This window comes from Octopus sinensis, linkage group LG24 (genome assembly GCF_006345805.1).
Source record: "Octopus sinensis linkage group LG24, ASM634580v1, whole genome shotgun sequence".
Taxonomy (NCBI): domain Eukaryota; kingdom Metazoa; phylum Mollusca; class Cephalopoda; order Octopoda; family Octopodidae; genus Octopus; species Octopus sinensis.
The window spans coordinates 10,213,801-10,232,955 of record NC_043020.1 but is presented as its reverse complement, the minus strand read 5'-3'; the positions used below and the strand labels follow the sequence as shown (position 1 = coordinate 10,232,955).

The window sequence follows — 19,155 nt, the reverse complement described above, 5'->3', positions numbered from 1 at the left end:
CTGTGGAGTGCTCAGCCACTTACACGTTAATTTCACGAGCAGGCTGTTCCGTTGATTCGGATCAACCGGAACCCTCGTCGTCGTAACCGACGGAGTGCTTCCATTCCATTCCATTTTTTAAAGGTTATTGGACCTAAGTGAGGCACACAAATTCAAGCTTATTCAAGGGTACAGGAACTTCAACCAAAGCTGATCGTGGGTGCAAATTTCTGCGGCTGTAAAATAGGGGGACAAATAACATTCTGAAAAAGGAATTAATTGTAGTCCTCAACAAAAACAGTTGGTTGTTAAACAAAAGGAAGAATTGAGGCCTATCAAACATAATGCTTATTGATTCACATTGATTTGAATTAATCATGTATTATCTCATATCTTCAAGATCTTGATGGTATAATTACTTAATGTAGAATAACATTGTAGGGTAGGTGTGAGAGCCTGGATCTGGTCAGTTTGAACATAAAACAGATTAAATATTTTGGCCGGATATGGCCGGTTTAAATACTAAAGGGTTAAAGGGCATTAAAAAAAGCAGGAATGGTAAAAATATCATCATCATCATCATCGTTTAACGTCCGCTTTCCATGCTAGCATGGGTTGGACGACTTTGACTGAGGGTTGGCAAACCAGATGGCTGCACCAGGCTCCAATCTTGATTTGGCAGAGTTTCTACAGCTGGATGCCCTTCCAAACACCAACCACTCCGAGAGTGTAGTGGGTGCTTTTTACGTGCTACCGGCACGGGGGCCACTAAAAATATGAGATTAAATAGTCTGGTTAGCTGTATTTAGCTTAGTCCATTTACATACCAAGTTCAACTCTCACTAGGGTTGTATATGTTCCAAGGGCCAATAAAAATATTTTCAGTGCTACACATGAACAGCGGTTGATTCCATGAATTAAAATTGCAACTCTCTCTTTTACTTGTTTCAGTCATTTGACTGCGGCCATGCTGGAGCACCGCCTTTAATCGAGCAAATCGAACCCGGGACTTATTCTTTTGTAAGCCTAGTACTTATTCTATCAGTCTCTTTTGCCGAACCGCTGTGTAACGGGGACATAAACACACCAGCATCGGTTGTCAAGCAATGCTAGGGGGACAGACACAGACACACAAACACACACACACATATATATATATATATACATATATACGACAGGCTTCTTTTCAGTTTCCGTCTACCAAATCCACTCACAAGGCTTTGGTCGGCTCGAGGCTATAGTAGAAGACACTTGCCCAAGGTGCCACGCAGTGGGACTGAACCCGGAACCATGTGGTTGGTAAACAAGCTACTTACCACACAGCCACTCCTGCGCCTATATTGATTATTAAGACAAAGGTGTTAATTAGTTAAGCCAAACGTATCTAATAAGGATTGATGGAACATTATTAAAGAAACAGCGTTTTTTTTAATTACCTGTGAGTTATGACTGAAACTAAGAAATCGCTGAGCAACGCACTGGATAACATTGTCATATGTCAACTGCGGTTCCACATCAAGGAGGTTGATGACAGAGGAAGGGATGCTGGCTGTGGCACGACTACTTGCTCCGAGCTAAGGGGGAAAAAAAACAAAAAAAAAAAAAAAAAAGCAAAATTAAATGTTTCAAGAGATTTTTGAGCAATGTTACCTTGAAACACTGTATATTTCTTGCCAAATCTGTCTTTGACTAGTTTGAAATATTTTCAAGAGAAAGTTTACGATTCTGGTTGTGGATAAAGAAGACTGTGGGAACAAATTTGGCAATTTTTGGCAAAATATGTACCTTTTTACAAAGTTATAACAAAAAGTTAGTGAAATATTTAAAATGTTTACAGTTGGATAGATAGACAAATATAACAAAAATAATTCGATAAAAAATGTGAATTTTTAATTATTTTTTAATTGAGCAATGCAGGTGAAGAATTAGGTAAAACATATACGGTGATGTCAATAAATGAAAACGAGAACTGTTATTACTGCCACTACTACAACTGATGGTGGTGGAAGTGGTGATGGTTGTAGTGACGATGACAATGATGATGATAACAATGAGGAGGAGGAGGTGGATGATAGTGGTAATGGTGGTGGTGGTGGTGGAGGTGACGATGATTGTGGTGGTGATGATGGTGTTGATGGTGGAGGTAGTGGTGGTGGTGGAAGTGGTGATGGTTGTAGTGACGATGATGATGATGATGATGATAACAATGAGGAGGAGGAGGTGGATGATAGTGGTAATGGTGGTGGTGGTGGTGGAGGTGACGATGATTGTGGTGGTGATGATGGTGTTGATGGTGGAGGTAGTGGTGGTGGTGGAAGCGGTGATGGTTGTAGTGACGATGATGATGATGATGATGATAACAATGAGGAGGAGGAGGTGGATGATAGTGGTAATGGTGGTGGTGGTGGTGGAGGTGACGATGATTGTGGTGGTGATGATGGTGTTGATGGTGGAGGTAGTGGTGGTGGTGGAAGTGGTGATGGTTGTAGTGACGATGACAATGATGATGATAACAATGAGGAGGAGGAGGTGGATGATAGTGGTAATGGTGGTGGTGGTGGTGGAGGTGACGATGATGATAGTAGTGATGATGATTGTGGTGGTGATGATGGTGTTGATGGTGGAGGTAGTGGTGGTGGTGGAAGTGGTGATGATTGTAGTGACGATGATGATGATGATGATGATAACAATGAGGAGGAGGAGGTGGATGATAGTGGTAATGGTGGTGGTGGTGGTGGAGGTGACAATGATGATAGTAGTGATGATGATTGTGGTGGTGATGATGGTGTTGATGGTGGAGGTAGTGGTGGTGGTGGTGCTGCTGTTGCTGTTGAGCGAAGCGGTCTTCATGCCAGAGCTCGCAAGATGGGAGAAGTCCGAAATGTGGTCCTTTGCTATTCATAAGACCCGCAGAAGAGAAAGCAGGTCGACCCCCCGACACCGAGAGCATCGACGGATGGATGAATGAATGCACATCCAGGCTCAGCAGTTGCGTAGGAAGTCGGGGACAGGAAACAGGAAGAAAGAGTGAGAGAAAGTTGGAGCGAAAGAGTACAACAGGGGTCGCCACCACCCCCTGCCGGAGCCTCGTGGAGCTTTGAGTGTTTTCGCTCAATAAAACACACAAAACGCTCGGTCCGGAAATTGAAACCACGATCCTCCAACCGCGATTCCGCTGCCCTAACCACTGGGCCATTGCGCCTCCACTGCAGCTGCTGTAGCAGCTTGCAGATGATTTCTGTGTTAACGATAGATGTGGAAAATAAAAGTCACTCACCAGAGGGCTCTGGAGAAAGGACTGCAGGTTATTCAGATTGACATCGAGAAGTAGAGTAAAATGATGATAGGCACATTTGGATTTCAACCTTGCAGCAGTTCCAGACACCTGTCAAAATCAACAAACACCAAAATCATTTCAGAGTTTAAAATATATACACAAACACACATATATATATGCATATATATATATATATATATATACATACACGCACATATATATATGCATATATATATACACACACATATATATATACATACACACACACATATATGCATATATATATATATATATATACATACACACACACACACATATATATGCATATATATATATATATATATACATACACACACACACACATATATGCATATATATATATATATATATATATATATATATATATATATATATATATATACACACACATATATATATGTATATATATATATACACACACACATATATATGCATATATATACACACACACATATATATGCATATATATATATATATAATATATATATATATATATATATACACACACACACACATATATATATATATATATATGCATAGGCACAATGAGATACCTTTATCTACAGGTTGAAACAGCTGTAAGATCCATTTTATATGTAATGTTTTTATGGTATTATCTTACTTATTGATATATATTGTTTTATTCTGTTGGATTTGGATGTTCCTATTTAATTAGTTAATAAATTATATGAATTGGTATTATCTGTAAGTCGATGATTGAAAGGAATCTGTTCCTCCATTTTCTTATTTGCATATATATATATATATATATATATATATATATATACCATATTTGATGGCTTATAAGATACACCTTTTTTTTACCCAAAGATAGCTTTAAAAATCCCTCTGCGTCCAATGCACTCAATGTAGGCTCAAAACACAGCTGTTGGCCAAAATTTTACATCAGAGGTCATGTAGATGTAGCCTAGCTCTCTATGATATTGTAATAGCCTATTTTTTAAAAAAAACATGAGATGATTATTATTATTATTATTTATCATCATTATGATTACTATAGCTAATATTATGGTTATTATTGATATTTTATTACCCAATATCTGTAACAACGTCTTAAACACTTTACAAGCTGGTTTACAAACCATCACTTGATGGCAATGCTGAAGCAACCTGGAAATGCTGCGAACGTTTGCTACATGAGGGATAACACGAAATCTTGTTCAGTTGTTCACAAGACTTAGGTTGATATGGATCAGAGATTTTTTTCTGGATTTTACCTATGATGGAAGCACTCTTTAGCACTCCGTCGGTTTCAACGATGAGGGTTCCAGTTGAACCGAATCAACGGAACAGCCTGCTGGTGAAATTAACGTGTAAGTGGCTGAGCACTCCACAGACACGTGTGCCCTTAACGTAGTTCTCAGGGGAGATTCAGCATGACACAGAGAGTGACAAGGCCGGCCCTTTGAAATACAGGTACAACAGAAACAGGAAGTAAGAGTGAGAGAAAGTTGTGGTGAAAGAGTACAGCAGGGATCCCTACCATCCCCTGCCGGAGCCTCGTGGAGCTTTTAGGTGTTTTCGCTCAATAAACACTCACAACGCCCGGTCTGGGAATCGAAACCGTGATCCTATGACTGCGAGTCCGCTGCCCTAACCACTGGGCCATTGCGCCTCCAGTGATTTTACCTATATAGATATGGCTACAGGAGGAAAGAGGTTAAGCTACGCTATTCAGTACAAGCTTCAATTAATAGACTACGCTAAAGAGCATGGAAACAGAGCAGCAGTGTGGTACTTTGGCCCACTCCTCAGAATGTAAAACTAGATAAAATGCTACTAAGCCTTTTGGCCAACATGCTAATGATTCTGCCACCTCATACCATAATGATTGTTTCAAATTTTGGCACAAGGCCAGTAATTTCAGTGAAGGTGAGAAGACAGGGTTAAACAGGCACTTATTTTATCAACCACTGGAAGGATGAAAGGCAACATTGACCTTGGCGGCGGCATTTGTCCTTCCTTCCTATTAGCACGCCGGGCGAAATGCTCAGTGGTATTTCGCCTGCCGCTACATTCTGAGTTCAAATTCCGCCGAGGTTGACTTAGCCTTTCATCGTTTCGGGGTCGATTAAATAAGTAGCAGTTACGCACTGGGGTCGATGTAATCGACTTAATCCGTTTGTCTGTCATGGCGGCGCAGGCATCGGCCACGTTTGGATGGTGCTTTTTATGTGCCACCGGCACAGGTGCCAGAGGAGGCTGGCAACGGTCACGAGCGGTTGGTGCTTTTTACGTGCTAGCAGCACGGATGCTAGTCATGGCGGCGCAGGCATCGGCCACGTTTGGATGGTGTTTTTTATGTTCCACTGGCACAGGTGCCGGAGGAGGCTGGCAATGGTCATGAGCGGTTGGTGGTTTTTACGTGCCACCGACACGGAAGCCAGCCAAGTAAAGTACATTTGTCACTTGACTTCTGTCACAAATACTGAAAGTGTGGACAACTGCAACGAGCCTCAAATGGTTGGTATATTTGGTATATTTGTACAAAGGCTTCATTTATGGTGTGAAGGCCATAACGTCTATGACAAACTGACTAAGAGGAAAGTGAGAGTAGAGAGGCAAGTTTTGTCTAGTGAATGTTTCAAAAAAAGATGGGTGAATGAGCAAGGATGGCACGTATGAATGACGAAGCCACCTTAACTATGATCCTATGAACCGTAAAAATTAATACAGAGAGTTGCTTATATAACATGTGACTTCATTGACCGAGGTTACCGTGGTCTTTTCCGTAGGCTTTTCTTTCCACAGGTAAACCTCACCTGTCCACCCCTTTACACTTTATATTGACATTTCTGTGATAACGATCCCTATTGATCGATTTTTTTCTTTTTCCTTTTATTTTATTTCCCTCCCTTTTTTTTTTGCTTTCCTCTTTCTTTCTTTTTACGATCCCTTTCGATCGAAAACCAAAACCCCCTTCTTGTATACCCAAAAGAAAAGCTCTACCTTGTAATTTGTCCCGCCTTTGATCGAAAACCAAAACCCCCTTCTTTTATACCCAAAAGAAAAGCTCTACCTTGTAATTTGTCCCGCCTTTGATCGAAAACCAAAACCCCCTTCTTTTATACCCAAAAGAAAAGCTCTACCTTGTAATTTGTCCCGTCTTTGATCGAAAACCAAAACCCCCTTCTTTTATACCCAAAAGAAAAGCTCTACCTTGTAATTTGTCCCGTCTTTGATCGAAAACCAAAACCCCCTTCTTTTATACCCAAAAGAAAAGCTCTACCTTGTAATTTGTCCCGTCTTTGATCGAAAACCAAAACCCCCTTCTTTTATACCCAAAAGAAAAGCTCTACCTTGTAATCTGTCCCGTCTTTGTGCAGCCCTGTGTGGCTAATAAAGAAACATATTAAAGTACCAAAATAAAACATTCCTGGTTACCTTAAACATGTCATTCCACATGATGTTATCTCGGGCATTCACACTGAGATTCAGCATCCACTGATCATTCACAGCCTCTGTCACAAGATTCAGGTTCCATTTTCTGTTGTATCGCTCACGCGATGTCAGGAAACAAAAGTTGATGTTGCCAAGATCATGGTAAACAGTTCCTCCGCCACTGTTCCTGCGTGCAATGCTGACGCCTTTCTGCTCCAGCAGGGGCACATTGGCTTCAATCCAAGCATTCTGGTGCCGTCCGATCACAACTGTTTCGGTGTTTCGCCAAATCAACAGGTAAGATGTATTTTCAAAGTCCGTGTTTTCAAATAGCCATTCTTCCAGAGAAAGGTTTTCGAAGATACACGTTGATTGTGAAACTATTACTTCATGCTTAGCGGCTTTTGTTGTGGCTGTTCTGACCAGAGGAAGGGCAGGTGTCACTTTGAGCGAGCGAATCTGTTCCAGGTGAAAATGTCTTTGACACAGATCTGTGTATGCTGAGAGATGGCGGCGGTAAAGTCTGAGGTATGGTAAACAGAAGGACATTGTAGCAACTGGATGTCACACATTGCCAAAAATGATATGGAATATCGCAGACTCACAGAACTGAAAAACAAAACCAAAATCAAAATAAATATTCCTATCATCACCTTTTTGCTTTTACATCTACATTGGAGGACAGAGGTTAAATGATGATGATGATGGTTGTGGTGGTGATGATAATGTTGATGATAATGACGGTGATGATGATGGTGATAGGCACAACAAGTAAATAAAACAAAGTAAATAATTTTTGTTAAACAAAGTAAATAAAACACAAAAGCACAAAGTAAATAATTTTTTAAACAAAGTAAATAAAACAGGAGTGGCTGTGTGGTAAGTAGCTTGCTAACCAACCATATGGTTCCGGGTTCAGTCCCACTGCGTGGCACCTTGGGCAAGTGTCTTCTACTATAGCCTCGGGCCGACCAAAGCCTTGTGAGTGGATTTGGTAGACAGAAACTGAAAGAAGCCTGTCGTATCTATGTATATGTGTATATATATGTGTGTGTGTTTGTGTGTCTGTTATTGTCCCCCTAGCATTGCTTGACAACCGATGCTGGTGTGTTTATGTCCCCGTTACTTAGCGGTTCGGCAAAAAGAGACCAATAGAATAAGTTCTGGGCTTACAAAAGTATAAGTCCCGGGGTCGAGTTGCTCGATTAAAGGCAGTGCTCCAGCATAGCCGCAGTCAAATGACTGAAACAAGTAAAAGAGTAAAAGAGAGAGTAAAGTAATTAAAACACAAAGTAAGGATCGACTAGTCATGACTAGCTGGCGCGGATGCGCGAGAGCGCGCACCGAGACCACTGTTCTCAAATAGTACCCAAAATTGCTGGCCTTGTGCCAAAATTTGAAACTTATTATTTCTCATTTTTATTCCACGTAAATTACAAAACAGTTTATGTTTTAGCGTCGTGTGGTAAGTAGCTTGCTAACCAACCACATGGTTCCGAGTTCAGTCCCTCTGCGTGGCATCTTGGGCAAGTGTATTCTGCTATAGCCCCGGGCCATCAAATGCTTTGTGAGTGGATTTGGTAGACAGAAACTGAAAGAAGCCTGTCGTATATATGTATATATATATATATATGTATGTGTTTGTGTGTCCGTGTTTGTCCCTCTAGCATTGCTTGACAACCGATGCTGGTGTGTTTACGTCCCCGTTACTTAGCGGTTCGGCAAAAGAGACCGACAGAATAAGTACTGGGCTTACAAAGAATAAGTCCCGGGGTCGATTTGCTCGACTAAAGGCGGTGCTCCAGCATGGCCGCAGTCAAATGACTGAAACAAGCAAAAGAGAGAGATATCAAAATAAGAGTACAGTTATTCGGTCTACACCGGCGGTGTAAACTGAAGATGAGTGTGAGTGGAGATATCATTCATAATATTTGGTTGATCGATAATTTCAACAGTTCTTCCCAATATTTAAATCGAACCGGAATCGAATTTGTCTTTCATATTTACGATGTCGGTAAAATAAGAACCAGTCAAGTCCTGCACTCCATTGTTCCCTTTTTCGAAACGTGTGACCTTGAGTTTATGTTGGAAATCTATATTATGTAAGAGCTAAACGAAAATCCAAACAAATTTACCGTATTTGATGGCATATTAGACCAACCACGGTTTCATCAGCACATTTTCAGGTAAACGTGAACGTCAGGGACAAAATTAGCTTATAGGATTCCCAACATTGTCTATAGGACCAGGGGTGAATTTTGGGTGGGCAAAAGTGAGTCTTATATACCTATTTCTTTGCTACCCACAAGGGGCTAAACACACAGGGGGCAAACAAGGACAGACAAAAGGATCAAGTCGATTACATCGACCTCAGTACGTAACTGGTACTTAATTTATCGACCCCGAAAGGATGAAAGGCAAAGTCGACCTCGGCGGAATTTCTTATATATCAATCGATAACATTTTTAGCCTAATTTGATTTTGAAGTTTAATTAATTTAGAATGATTGTATCACAAACAAGAAAAAAACTAAAAACAAAGCATTTCTTTAACAACTATTATTATAATTAAGACGGGTTTTGGATTAAATATTAACAGAAATAATCGTAAAGAAACTAAAATTCATGGGTTAAACGAATGACAGAGAAATAAGAAATATACAAAAGTAGAAGGAAGCCGAGATATAATTAAGAATATTGTCCGACGCTCTTGGAATTTCTCTGAAACCAGCGAGGGACTTAATTAATCGTTTGATTTGACTGAATAAACCCTTTCGTTACCAACCCGGCTGAAACCGCGTCTGGCTCTGTAGTGCAAATGTTTTGTTTTCATAAGGTTTGAATTAAAATCTTCCACCAAACCTTAGTCACAATTTATGTTCCTAACACTAGCTTAATGATAACTAAGTTATTTACTAAAAGCTTTGTTATATTTAAAATAATTGAAAGAAACACAGAGCATCTCAAAATAAATACAGTAACGAAAGGGTTAAGGATCTAGTCAAACTAATTCGCAAAATATGCAGCTAAGTCTATCTCAAACCACTTCTTACTGTCCTAAAAAAAAATACACATTCAATATATATATATATAATATATATATATATATGTATATATATATATATATATATATATGTGTGTGTGTGTGTGTGTGTGCTGGGAAAAAATGGGACAGCCGTGACGGAATACCATTGCTTGATCAGAGCCGACCGGGGGATAAATAAGTACTTGCCGTCCTTCAAAGGAAGACGGGTACTACTAGCGAACAGTGGTCCCGGTGCGCGCACTCGCGCAAGCTAGTCGATCCTACAACGACTACGTAAGAAAGTAAACAAAACACAAAATAAATCATTTTTTTACACAAAGTAAGGATCGATTGGTCATGACTAGCTAGCGCGAGTACACGACTGCGCGCACCGGGACCACTGTTCGCTAGTAGTACCGCGGAAGACGGAGACAAACGGGGAAACCGCTACGATCTGCTACTAATAGCAGTCAACTCACCTTCAAAACAATCGCTTCTGTATATTCACACGTGTTTACAATCACCTTCAAACAACCCAGGTAGATTACTATCTCCTGATTCTCACAAGACCCTTACCCCTAAAAGAAATATCCCTTTCAAACCTTCCTAACAGACTACATATGCGTGATATAGCTGAGGTAGAGTCATATTATATATTTAAACACACATGCACTGTTAAAGAATATTTACTTTGTTACAAGAACGGACTCAACATAAGACTTGGGTGTGTGTATGTATATATATATATAAAATTAATTAAGGGTAGAAATTGATATTTATCAATTAAAACCAGTGGTCTAGCATATTAAAAAAGAATCCGAAGATTAAAATATTTATATATACCAATTAAGGACTGAACACGAAGAGTGGACAGTCAACATGCTAGATATAGACGTCAAATCGTCATTCTCCACAAAAGATTATGTTCTCAAATCAAACTCAGCACAGTTTGATTTGAGAACATAATCTTTTGTGGAGAATGGCGATTTGACGTCTATATCTAGCATGCTGACTGTCCATTTTTCGTGTTCAGTCCTTAATTGGTATATATAAATATATATATATATATATATATATACATTACTTTATATAATTAGGGTTCAGCAAAACCTAATTATATAAAAGTAATGTTTAAATATACCGTAAATGGTCCTTTTACATACTAAACACTGCTTGGTAAAATTATTAATTACTAATTAATTAATTTTACCCTTATTATTATTGACTATATATATATAAATACACACAGTCTGTCAACCAGTTGTGCACATAGTTAATTTAAATAATTACCTGTAACAATTAAGATACTGTTTTCTTTTTTTTCTGAAATTATCCGAAGAAATCATTACGATCGTCTCTCATTCTTCACATCCATCGTTCGACCATGAGGTAGTGTGGTGTAAGGGAGATAACTGCGTTAGTCTCATACACGCTATTCATTTTAATGTAGAACCGTCTGATATTAGGAAAGGCTTTAAATGCTCTTCGCTCTGGCTCGGAAACGAAATTTGTCTAAGGGGTGCAAACCCAGGTCTAAATTTGGATCTTTTCGGTTTGACCGGCAGTTTTTTAAAATAATTTCCACGTAACTAAACAATTTTAAACTTCGTATACTGGTAGAATGTGTTTATAAAACATCTTTTTCTCTTGGCTTTATTGAGAAAATACTATAGTTTGTAAGATATTTGTTGTTGTTTTTTCTTCAATTTCAACCAATCAATGACGTTTATTGAGGTGAAAACATTCTGTACCATATGAATATGTCCCTCGTTTAAGAAACAGATTGGGTTTATTTACATTTGTGAAGAAAAAAGATACCCTGCCCCCACCCCTAACTAACCCCAACCCTAAAACAGATTGAAATGCAATAGATCGATACTAGGGTCATAATTATGGGTGACAATTTCATATGACACCGCTAGAAAAAAACTGCCGTTCAAACCAAACCGAGCCTTCAGCTGTAAATGAGTAACCGTGGAACGGGCTGACATCCATGCCAAAATCTAAAATTTCATTATTTTCTCTTGGAAAAATACAAAAGTGGATCCCTGTTGCCTTCTGCCAGTTGTCTTAGAGTTTACTCTTCTAATCTCCTGTTCCCTTAAACTTACTATTGGGGCACAAGGTCTGTCTAATTTGCCCCTTAAAAATGGGGGATCGGTTAACACAACATCAGGGTATGTCTACATATTGGAGTGGGGTGGGGGCTGTGTAACATATTTGGGGGTCAGCCTTCCCCAACTCTTGTCTACCTTAGCTGCAGGGCCATCTTCTGCTATTCCATCTATAATTAAGGTCCTTAACAAGTATTACTATGCCGAACCAGAGTGGACCTGAGAATAACGATAATTAACGGGTCACTCCATACTTTCGAAAACTCCTGAACTCCCGAGTTTAATCGTCACCACAGGATGCAGTTCAGTGTCTTGCCCAAAACACTTCACACACTCTTCAAAAGAAAAACGTGCACAGGCGTAGACATAGCTGTGTGGTAAGAAGCTCACTTTGTAACCTCGTAGTTTCAGGTTCAGTCTCACTGCGCGGTACTTTGGGCAAGTGTCTTCTACTACGACTCCGGACCGGTCAATATGTCGAACACAAATTCGCAAATATTTTCTGAAATTCCCCAAATATTAAAAAGTTAAAAGGGGGTTATATGGGGTGCTTAAACTAGAATTCCACCGAAGAACACATACGACAATGTAGATGCGTAAGTACAAAAACAACCAGAAGAATCTCGCTTTACAACCGCATGGTTTCGGTTGCAGTCCCACTGTGTAGCAACTTCTACTATAGCCCAGAAGGAACCAAAGCCACATGAGTAGATTTGGTAGACGGAAACTGTGTGGAAGCATTTCGTGTATACGTATGCGATGGGTGCTGAAAAGCTTCTTGCTTTAAGGGCACCGCGAAAGGCTTGGCTGGAGGCCCAAGCTTCCGAGTTCTTTTATAGGGATCAGAAAAGCTGAATGACCGCTGCAATAAGTGTGTGAATCTGAGAGGGAAATATGCTGAATAAAATCATAATTAACTGATCTTTCTAGGCGTGTGTTTGTCCCCACTTCCCACCTGACAACTGGTGTTAGTTTTTTTTTTTATGCCCCTCGAATTAGCAGTTCGGCGATAGAGACCAGTTAAAGAAGCAACAAACTCAAAATATAACTACTGGGGTCGATTTAAGAGATGAGGAATTATGTACATTATTTACATTTGACGAATATTTTGTCCTCATCTTGTTTGTTGTTAACACAACGTTTCGGCTGATATACCCTCCAGCCTTCATCAGGTGTCTTGGGGAAATTTCGAACCTGGGTTCTCATTCCTAAGGTATTTTACAAGGTTATTATTATTATTATTGAGTAAGAGAGCAGCGCAAGTCATCAAAGTGACACTAGGGAAAAATATACGAAGCCCAGTATACCCATCATGACTACCCATCTGATAAGGGTACACCAGGCACATGCATCACAACCATATGTGCGCGACATGGTGATCTCATATCAAGATAAACATTGCATGACCTTGCAGGTGAGGCTCAGTTAGAATTTTCTTCTGTTCGAGTAGCCCATCCCGCTCAAAAGGTCCCTGAATAAGAGTTGTTTAAGGATGTTGAACGAACCACCCATGTTTTCAGAGGTGAATTATCCAAACCCCAAAGAATCCCTCTCAACACATGGCTATGATACTCCCCCACTACTTCTGCTCGTGATCAGAGATGCACATATCGTCAGCCACTAAGGGACATGGTCAACTGGTTACGGTCAAACAACTGACAAGCAAATCTGTGATATTGAACAGAATATTTGCTGTAGCCCATCTTTTATACCAAGACAAAACAATCAGTTAAGATCAGAAGCCACTGCTTGGTACTGCATCAGGGCATTTATTATTATTAGCGCTTCCGCATAGCCGTAGTCCAATGACTAAAACAAAAGAATGTTGCGGACTGTAGCCCTTTTAAAACACACACACTGAATTCTGCAAGCTAATGAAGGAACCTTAGCGTGGAAGTTCGACCTGCTGTTTCTCTGTATGTGTGTAATCTGTTTGTTTCTTTCGGGCGCTGTGTGACTTTTGTTTAAAGATGACAGGTGCAATTTGAGGTAGATTTTGCAGCGAATTTTAACAGGTTAAATAACCATGTAGAGGTTCCTTTCACCCAATTTCTTCTGCAGCTATCAATATCAGGATGTAGCTATGTGGTAAGAAGTTTCTAGCCCAACCACATGGATCCGAACTCAGTGGCACCGCAGGCAAGAGTCTTCTATTATAGCATCGGGCCGACCAAAGCCTTATAAGTGGATTTGGTAGACAGAAACAGAAAGAAGCCCATCATATATACATAGGCGCAGGAGTGGCTGTGTGGTAAGTAGCTTGCTAACCAACCACATGGCTCCGGGTTCAGTCCCACTGCAGAGCACCTTGGGCAAGTGTCTTCTACTATAGCCTCGGGCCGACCAAAGCCTTCTGAGTGGATTTGATAGACGGAAACTGAAAGAAGCCTGTCGTATATATGCATATATATATATGTATGTGTGTGTGAGTTTGTGTGTCTGTGTTTGTCCCCCCTAGCATTGCTTGACAACCGATGCTGGTGTGTTTACGTCCCCGTCACTTAGCGGTTCGGCAAAAGAGATCGATAGAATAAGTACTGGGCTTACAAAGAATAAGTCCTGGGGTCGATTTGCTCGACTAAAGGTGGTGCTCCAGCATGGCCACAGTCAAATGACAGAAACAAGTAAAAGAGTGTGTGTGTCCCATCGCCGCTTAACAGCCGGTGTTGGTGTGTTTGTCTCCGTAACTTGGCGTTTCGGCAAATAAGACCGATAGAATGATGTTCCAAGCTTTAAAATAAAAGTACTAGGGTCGATTCATTTGACTAAAAATTCTTGGCGGTGCCCCAGCATGGCCACAGTTTGATGACTGAAACAAGTAAAAGAAAGATAAAGCCCATCGCTCCAAAACTCTAGTCCTCTCCCTCTTCTCAATATTTAAGAAAATACAAATAAAAACAGAGATGTACTTGCATAGCAAGTGACCTGATCTGAATCGTGTGCTGGAACGAAAACAATTGCAGCGTGGAAGGTGTTTATAAGCCATTTAAGAAACACACAAAAAACCGTTCGATTCACTTCAACATTTAAGTTTCATTTGTCAAAATATTTTCGTCGCTGTGAGACCGCGACCTGTTCACTGACAAAGCTTCGTGCTGCATCTCTGTAAAAATAAAAACACTTTCTTTAATTAGAATAAAATTAGTCATTTCTTATTTCTTTTACTTGTTTCAGTCATTTGACTGCGCCTTTAGTCGAGCGAAACGACCCCGGGACTTATTCTTTGTAAGCCCAGTACTTATTCTATCGGTTTTTCTTTTACCGAACCGCTAAGTAACGGGGACGTAAACACACCAGCATCGGTTGTGAAGCAATGCGAAGGGGACAAACACAGACACACAAACACACACACACATATATATACATATATACGACAGGCTTCTCTCAGTTTCCGTCTACCAAATCCACTCACAAGGCATTGGACGGCCCGGGGCTATAGCAGAAGACACTTGCCCAAGATGCCACGCAGTGGGACTGAACCCGGAACCATGTGGTTGGTAAGCAAGCTACTTACCACACAGTCACTCCTGCGCCTATTTATCCACACTGTTAACATTTCAGAGAGGAATAAAATTAGGATGATGTAATATTCATGCCTTTCTCAAGAACCATAAGGTGAGTAACTAAAACGAAGTAGATTCTATTGTGAATCGAACCCGAGTACTGACGGATCGAAGTTATCAGAAGTTTGCCCAGCTGTTGTTCCTGTTTGTCAACTCTTATCAAAGACTAGCAGTATCGTCCGGCGTTGCTCGGGTTTGTAAGGGAAATAACTATATAAGCATTTTTAGAGAGTTACTTCTCTTATATAAACCGAGCAAAAAATACATTAAAAATGCGGAAAAATTATGGTAAATTTTTTTTTTAAATCGTAGACTCACGCTAATACCCAGAAGTGCTCGATATGAATCACGACTATAAGATACCCGCTTTTGGTTAAACTGCGCCGCAAAATGTGGGAGTAGTTAGGAATCTAAATCGGAGTAGACAGACACACACACAACTTCAGTTTTATATATAAAGATATGCAAATGACGGCCATCGCACCCTTTCTGTATATTCAGAACTACATTGGGATCTTTTCGGTTTGAACGGCAGTTTTTTCTAGCGGTGTCATATGAAATTGTCACCCATAATTATGACCCTAGTATCGATCTATTGCATTTCAATCAGTTTTAGGTTAGGGTTAGGGGGAAGGGTATCTTTTTTTCTTCACAAATGTAAATAAACCCAATCTGTTTCTTAAACGAGGGACATATTCATACGGCACAGAATGTTTTTTTTACCTCAATAGACGTCAGTGATTGGTTGAAAATGCAAAAATTGAAAAAAAAAAAAACAACAAATATCTTACAAACTATAGAATTTTCTCAATAAAGCCAAGAGAAAAAGATGTTTTATAAACACATTCTACCAGTATACGAAGTTTAAAATTTTTTTAGTCACCTAGAAATTATGTTAAAAACTGCCGTTCAAACCGAAAAGATCCCTACATTGTTAAATGCAATGAACTTCTTGTATTGAGACTTTGTGACTTGAGGGATATTTTGCAACTATTTCAAGCACAGCGGCCATCCGTGAAGAGTGGCTTTTTCGCTGCTTGTTAATTCCAGATTAGTAAAGGTATAATGAAAAGAAACCCTGGAATGAGGTGCCGAAACGAAATCATAAGAGCTAAAAATAGATTCTTGTATCTGTATATATAAGAATTCACCTTGTTTGTCCCCGTCTTATATGGACATATCTGTATCTCTGTATATGTATATGCAAAACACCCATGTATTTGTTTATGTGTAACTATGAGACAGTATTTCTCTAAGTATGTGTAACTATATATGTGTCATCGTACGTATTTCTGTGTGGAAGTATATGTAATTATGTGTGTGTTTGAGTAGTTCTGAGTGTAAGTGCGACTGTATAGGTGTCATTTTACGCGTTTCTATGAGTGTAAATATGTGCGTGCGTATATCTATGTTCGTTTCTTTGTGTGTATGTGTAACCCTAAATGTGTTGTACGTGTTTCTGTGCAAGAGTGTAGCTGTGTGTGTGAGTGTAAGCGACTGCCTGTGTGAGTGTACCCGTACATGAGTATGTGCATATGTTAGTTTAAACGAGTGTGACTGTAAACTTGTTACTTACTGTGTGTTTGTATCAGAGTGTAAATATATTTCTTTACTACCCACAAGGGGCTAAACATAGAGGGGACAAACAAGGACAGAGAAAGGGATTAAGTCGATTACATCGACTCCAGTGCGTAACTGGTACTTAATTTATCGACCCCGAAAGGATGAAAGGCAAAGTCGACCTCGGCGGAATTTGAACTCAGAACACAGCGGCAGACGAAATACTATTATTTTACTACCCACAAGGGGCTAAAATAGAGAGGACAAACAAGGACAGAGAAGGGATTAAGTCGATTACATCGAGCTCCAGTGCTAACTGGTACTTAATTATCGACCCCGAAAGGATGAAAGGCAAAGTCGACCTCGGCGGAATTTGAACTCAGAACACAGCGGCAGACGAAATACCTATTTATTTACTACCCACAAGGGGCTAAACATAGAGGGGGCAAACAAGGACGAGAAAGGGATAAGTCGATTACATCGAACTCCAGTGCGTAACTGGTACTTAATTTATCGACCCCGAAAGGATGAATGCAAGGCAAGTCGACCTCGGCGGAATTTGAACTCAGAACACAGCGGCAGACGAAATACCTATTTATTACTACCCACAAGGGGCTAAACATAGAGGGGGCAAACAAGGACAGGAAAGGGATTAAGTCGATTACATCGAACTCCAGTGCGTAACTGGTACTTAATTTATCGACCCCGAAAGGATGAAAGGCAAAGTCGACCTCAGCGGAATTTGAACTCAGAATGTAGCGGCAGACGAAATACCTATTTGTTACTACCCACAAGGGGCTAAACATAGAGGGGGCAAACAAGGACAGAGAAAGGGATTAAGTCGATTACATCGAACTCCAGTGCGTAACTGGTACTTAATTTATCGACCCCGAAGGATGAAAGGCAAAGTCGACCTCAGCGGAATTTGAACTCAGAATGTAGCGGCAGACGAAATACTATTTGTTTACTACCACAAGGGGCTAAACATAGAGGGGGCAAACAAGGACAGAGAAAGGGATTAAGTCGATTACATCGAACTCCAGTGCGTAACTGGTACTTAATTTATCGACCCCGAAAGGATGAAAGGCAAAGTCGACCTCGGCGGAATTTGAACTCAGAACACAGCGGCAGACGAAATACCTATTTATTTACTACCACAAGGGGCTAAACATAGAGGGGGCAAACAAGGACAGAGAAAGGGATTAAGTCGATACATCGAGCTCCAGTGCGTAACTGGTTACTTAATTTATCGACCCCGAAAGGATGAAGGCAAAGTCGACCTCAGCGGAATTTGAACTCAGAATGTAGCGGCAGACGAAATACCTATTTGTTTACTACCCACAAGGGGCTAAACATAGAGGGGGCAAACAAGGACAGAGAAAGGGATTAAGTCGATTACATCGAACTCCAGTGCGTAACTGGTACTTAATTTATCGACCCCGAAAGGATGAAAGGCAAAGTCGACCTCGGCGGAATTTGAACTCAGAACACAGCGGCAGACGAAATACCTATTTATTTACTACCCACAAGGGGCTAAACATAGAGGGGGCAAACAAGGACAGAGAAAGGGATTAAGTCGATTACATCGAGCTCCAGTGCGTAACTGGTACTTAATTTATCGACCCCGAAAGAATAAAAGGCAAAGTCGACCTCGGCGGAATTTGAACTTGGAACGTAACGACAGAAGAAATACGGCAAAGCATTTCGCCCGGCGTGCTAACGTTTCTGCCAGCTCTAAGGTACTACTAGCGAACCGTGGTCCCGGTGAGCGCACACGCGCAAGCTAGTCGTAAGTAGTCGATCCTACAACGATTACCTAGCAGAGTAAATAAAACACAAAATTAATAATCTTTTTTTTACACAAAGTAAATAATTTTTGTTAAACAAAGAAAATAAAACACAAAAACACAGCGCAAGATCCCACTGCGTGGTATCTTGAGCAAGTGTCTTCTGCTATAGCCCCGGGCCGACCAATGCCTTGTGAGTGGATTTGGTAGACGGAAACTGAAAGAAGCCTGTCGTATATATGTATATATATATATATATATATATATATATATATGTGTGTGTGTGTGTGTGTGTGTATATGTTTGTGTGTCTGTGTTTGTCCCCCTAGCATTGCTTGACAACCGATGCTGGTGTGCTTACGTCCCCGTCACATAGCTGTTCGGCAAAAAGAGAACCGATAGAATAAGTA

The 19,155-nt window shown here is 40.3% G+C and overlaps 1 protein-coding gene across 5 annotated transcripts in view; it reads right to left on the bottom strand.

The window, feature by feature from the left end:
* LOC115224020 (lipoyltransferase 1, mitochondrial-like) overlaps positions 1–19,155 on the bottom strand; it is a 45,507-nt gene that overhangs the window by 24,366 nt on the left and 1,986 nt on the right. For 3 of the 5 annotated variants that reach the window (XR_005003639.1, XR_005003638.1, XM_029794812.2), the window contains exons 1-4: positions 11,012–11,158; positions 6,701–7,306; positions 3,257–3,364; positions 1,416–1,553 (exon numbers count right to left, since the gene is read on the bottom strand). Coding sequence is in view for 3 of the 5 variants with exons in the window: in XM_029794812.2 (XP_029650672.1) it covers positions 1,416–1,553; positions 3,257–3,364; positions 6,701–7,246 (792 nt within the window). In the remaining 2 variants the exon portion in view is untranslated. Of the gene's footprint in view, positions 1–79; positions 216–1,415; positions 1,554–3,256; positions 3,365–6,700; positions 7,307–11,011; positions 11,159–19,155 lie in introns of those variants that run through there. The other 2 variants (XM_036512750.1, XM_036512749.1) reach the window with 2 other exon arrangements.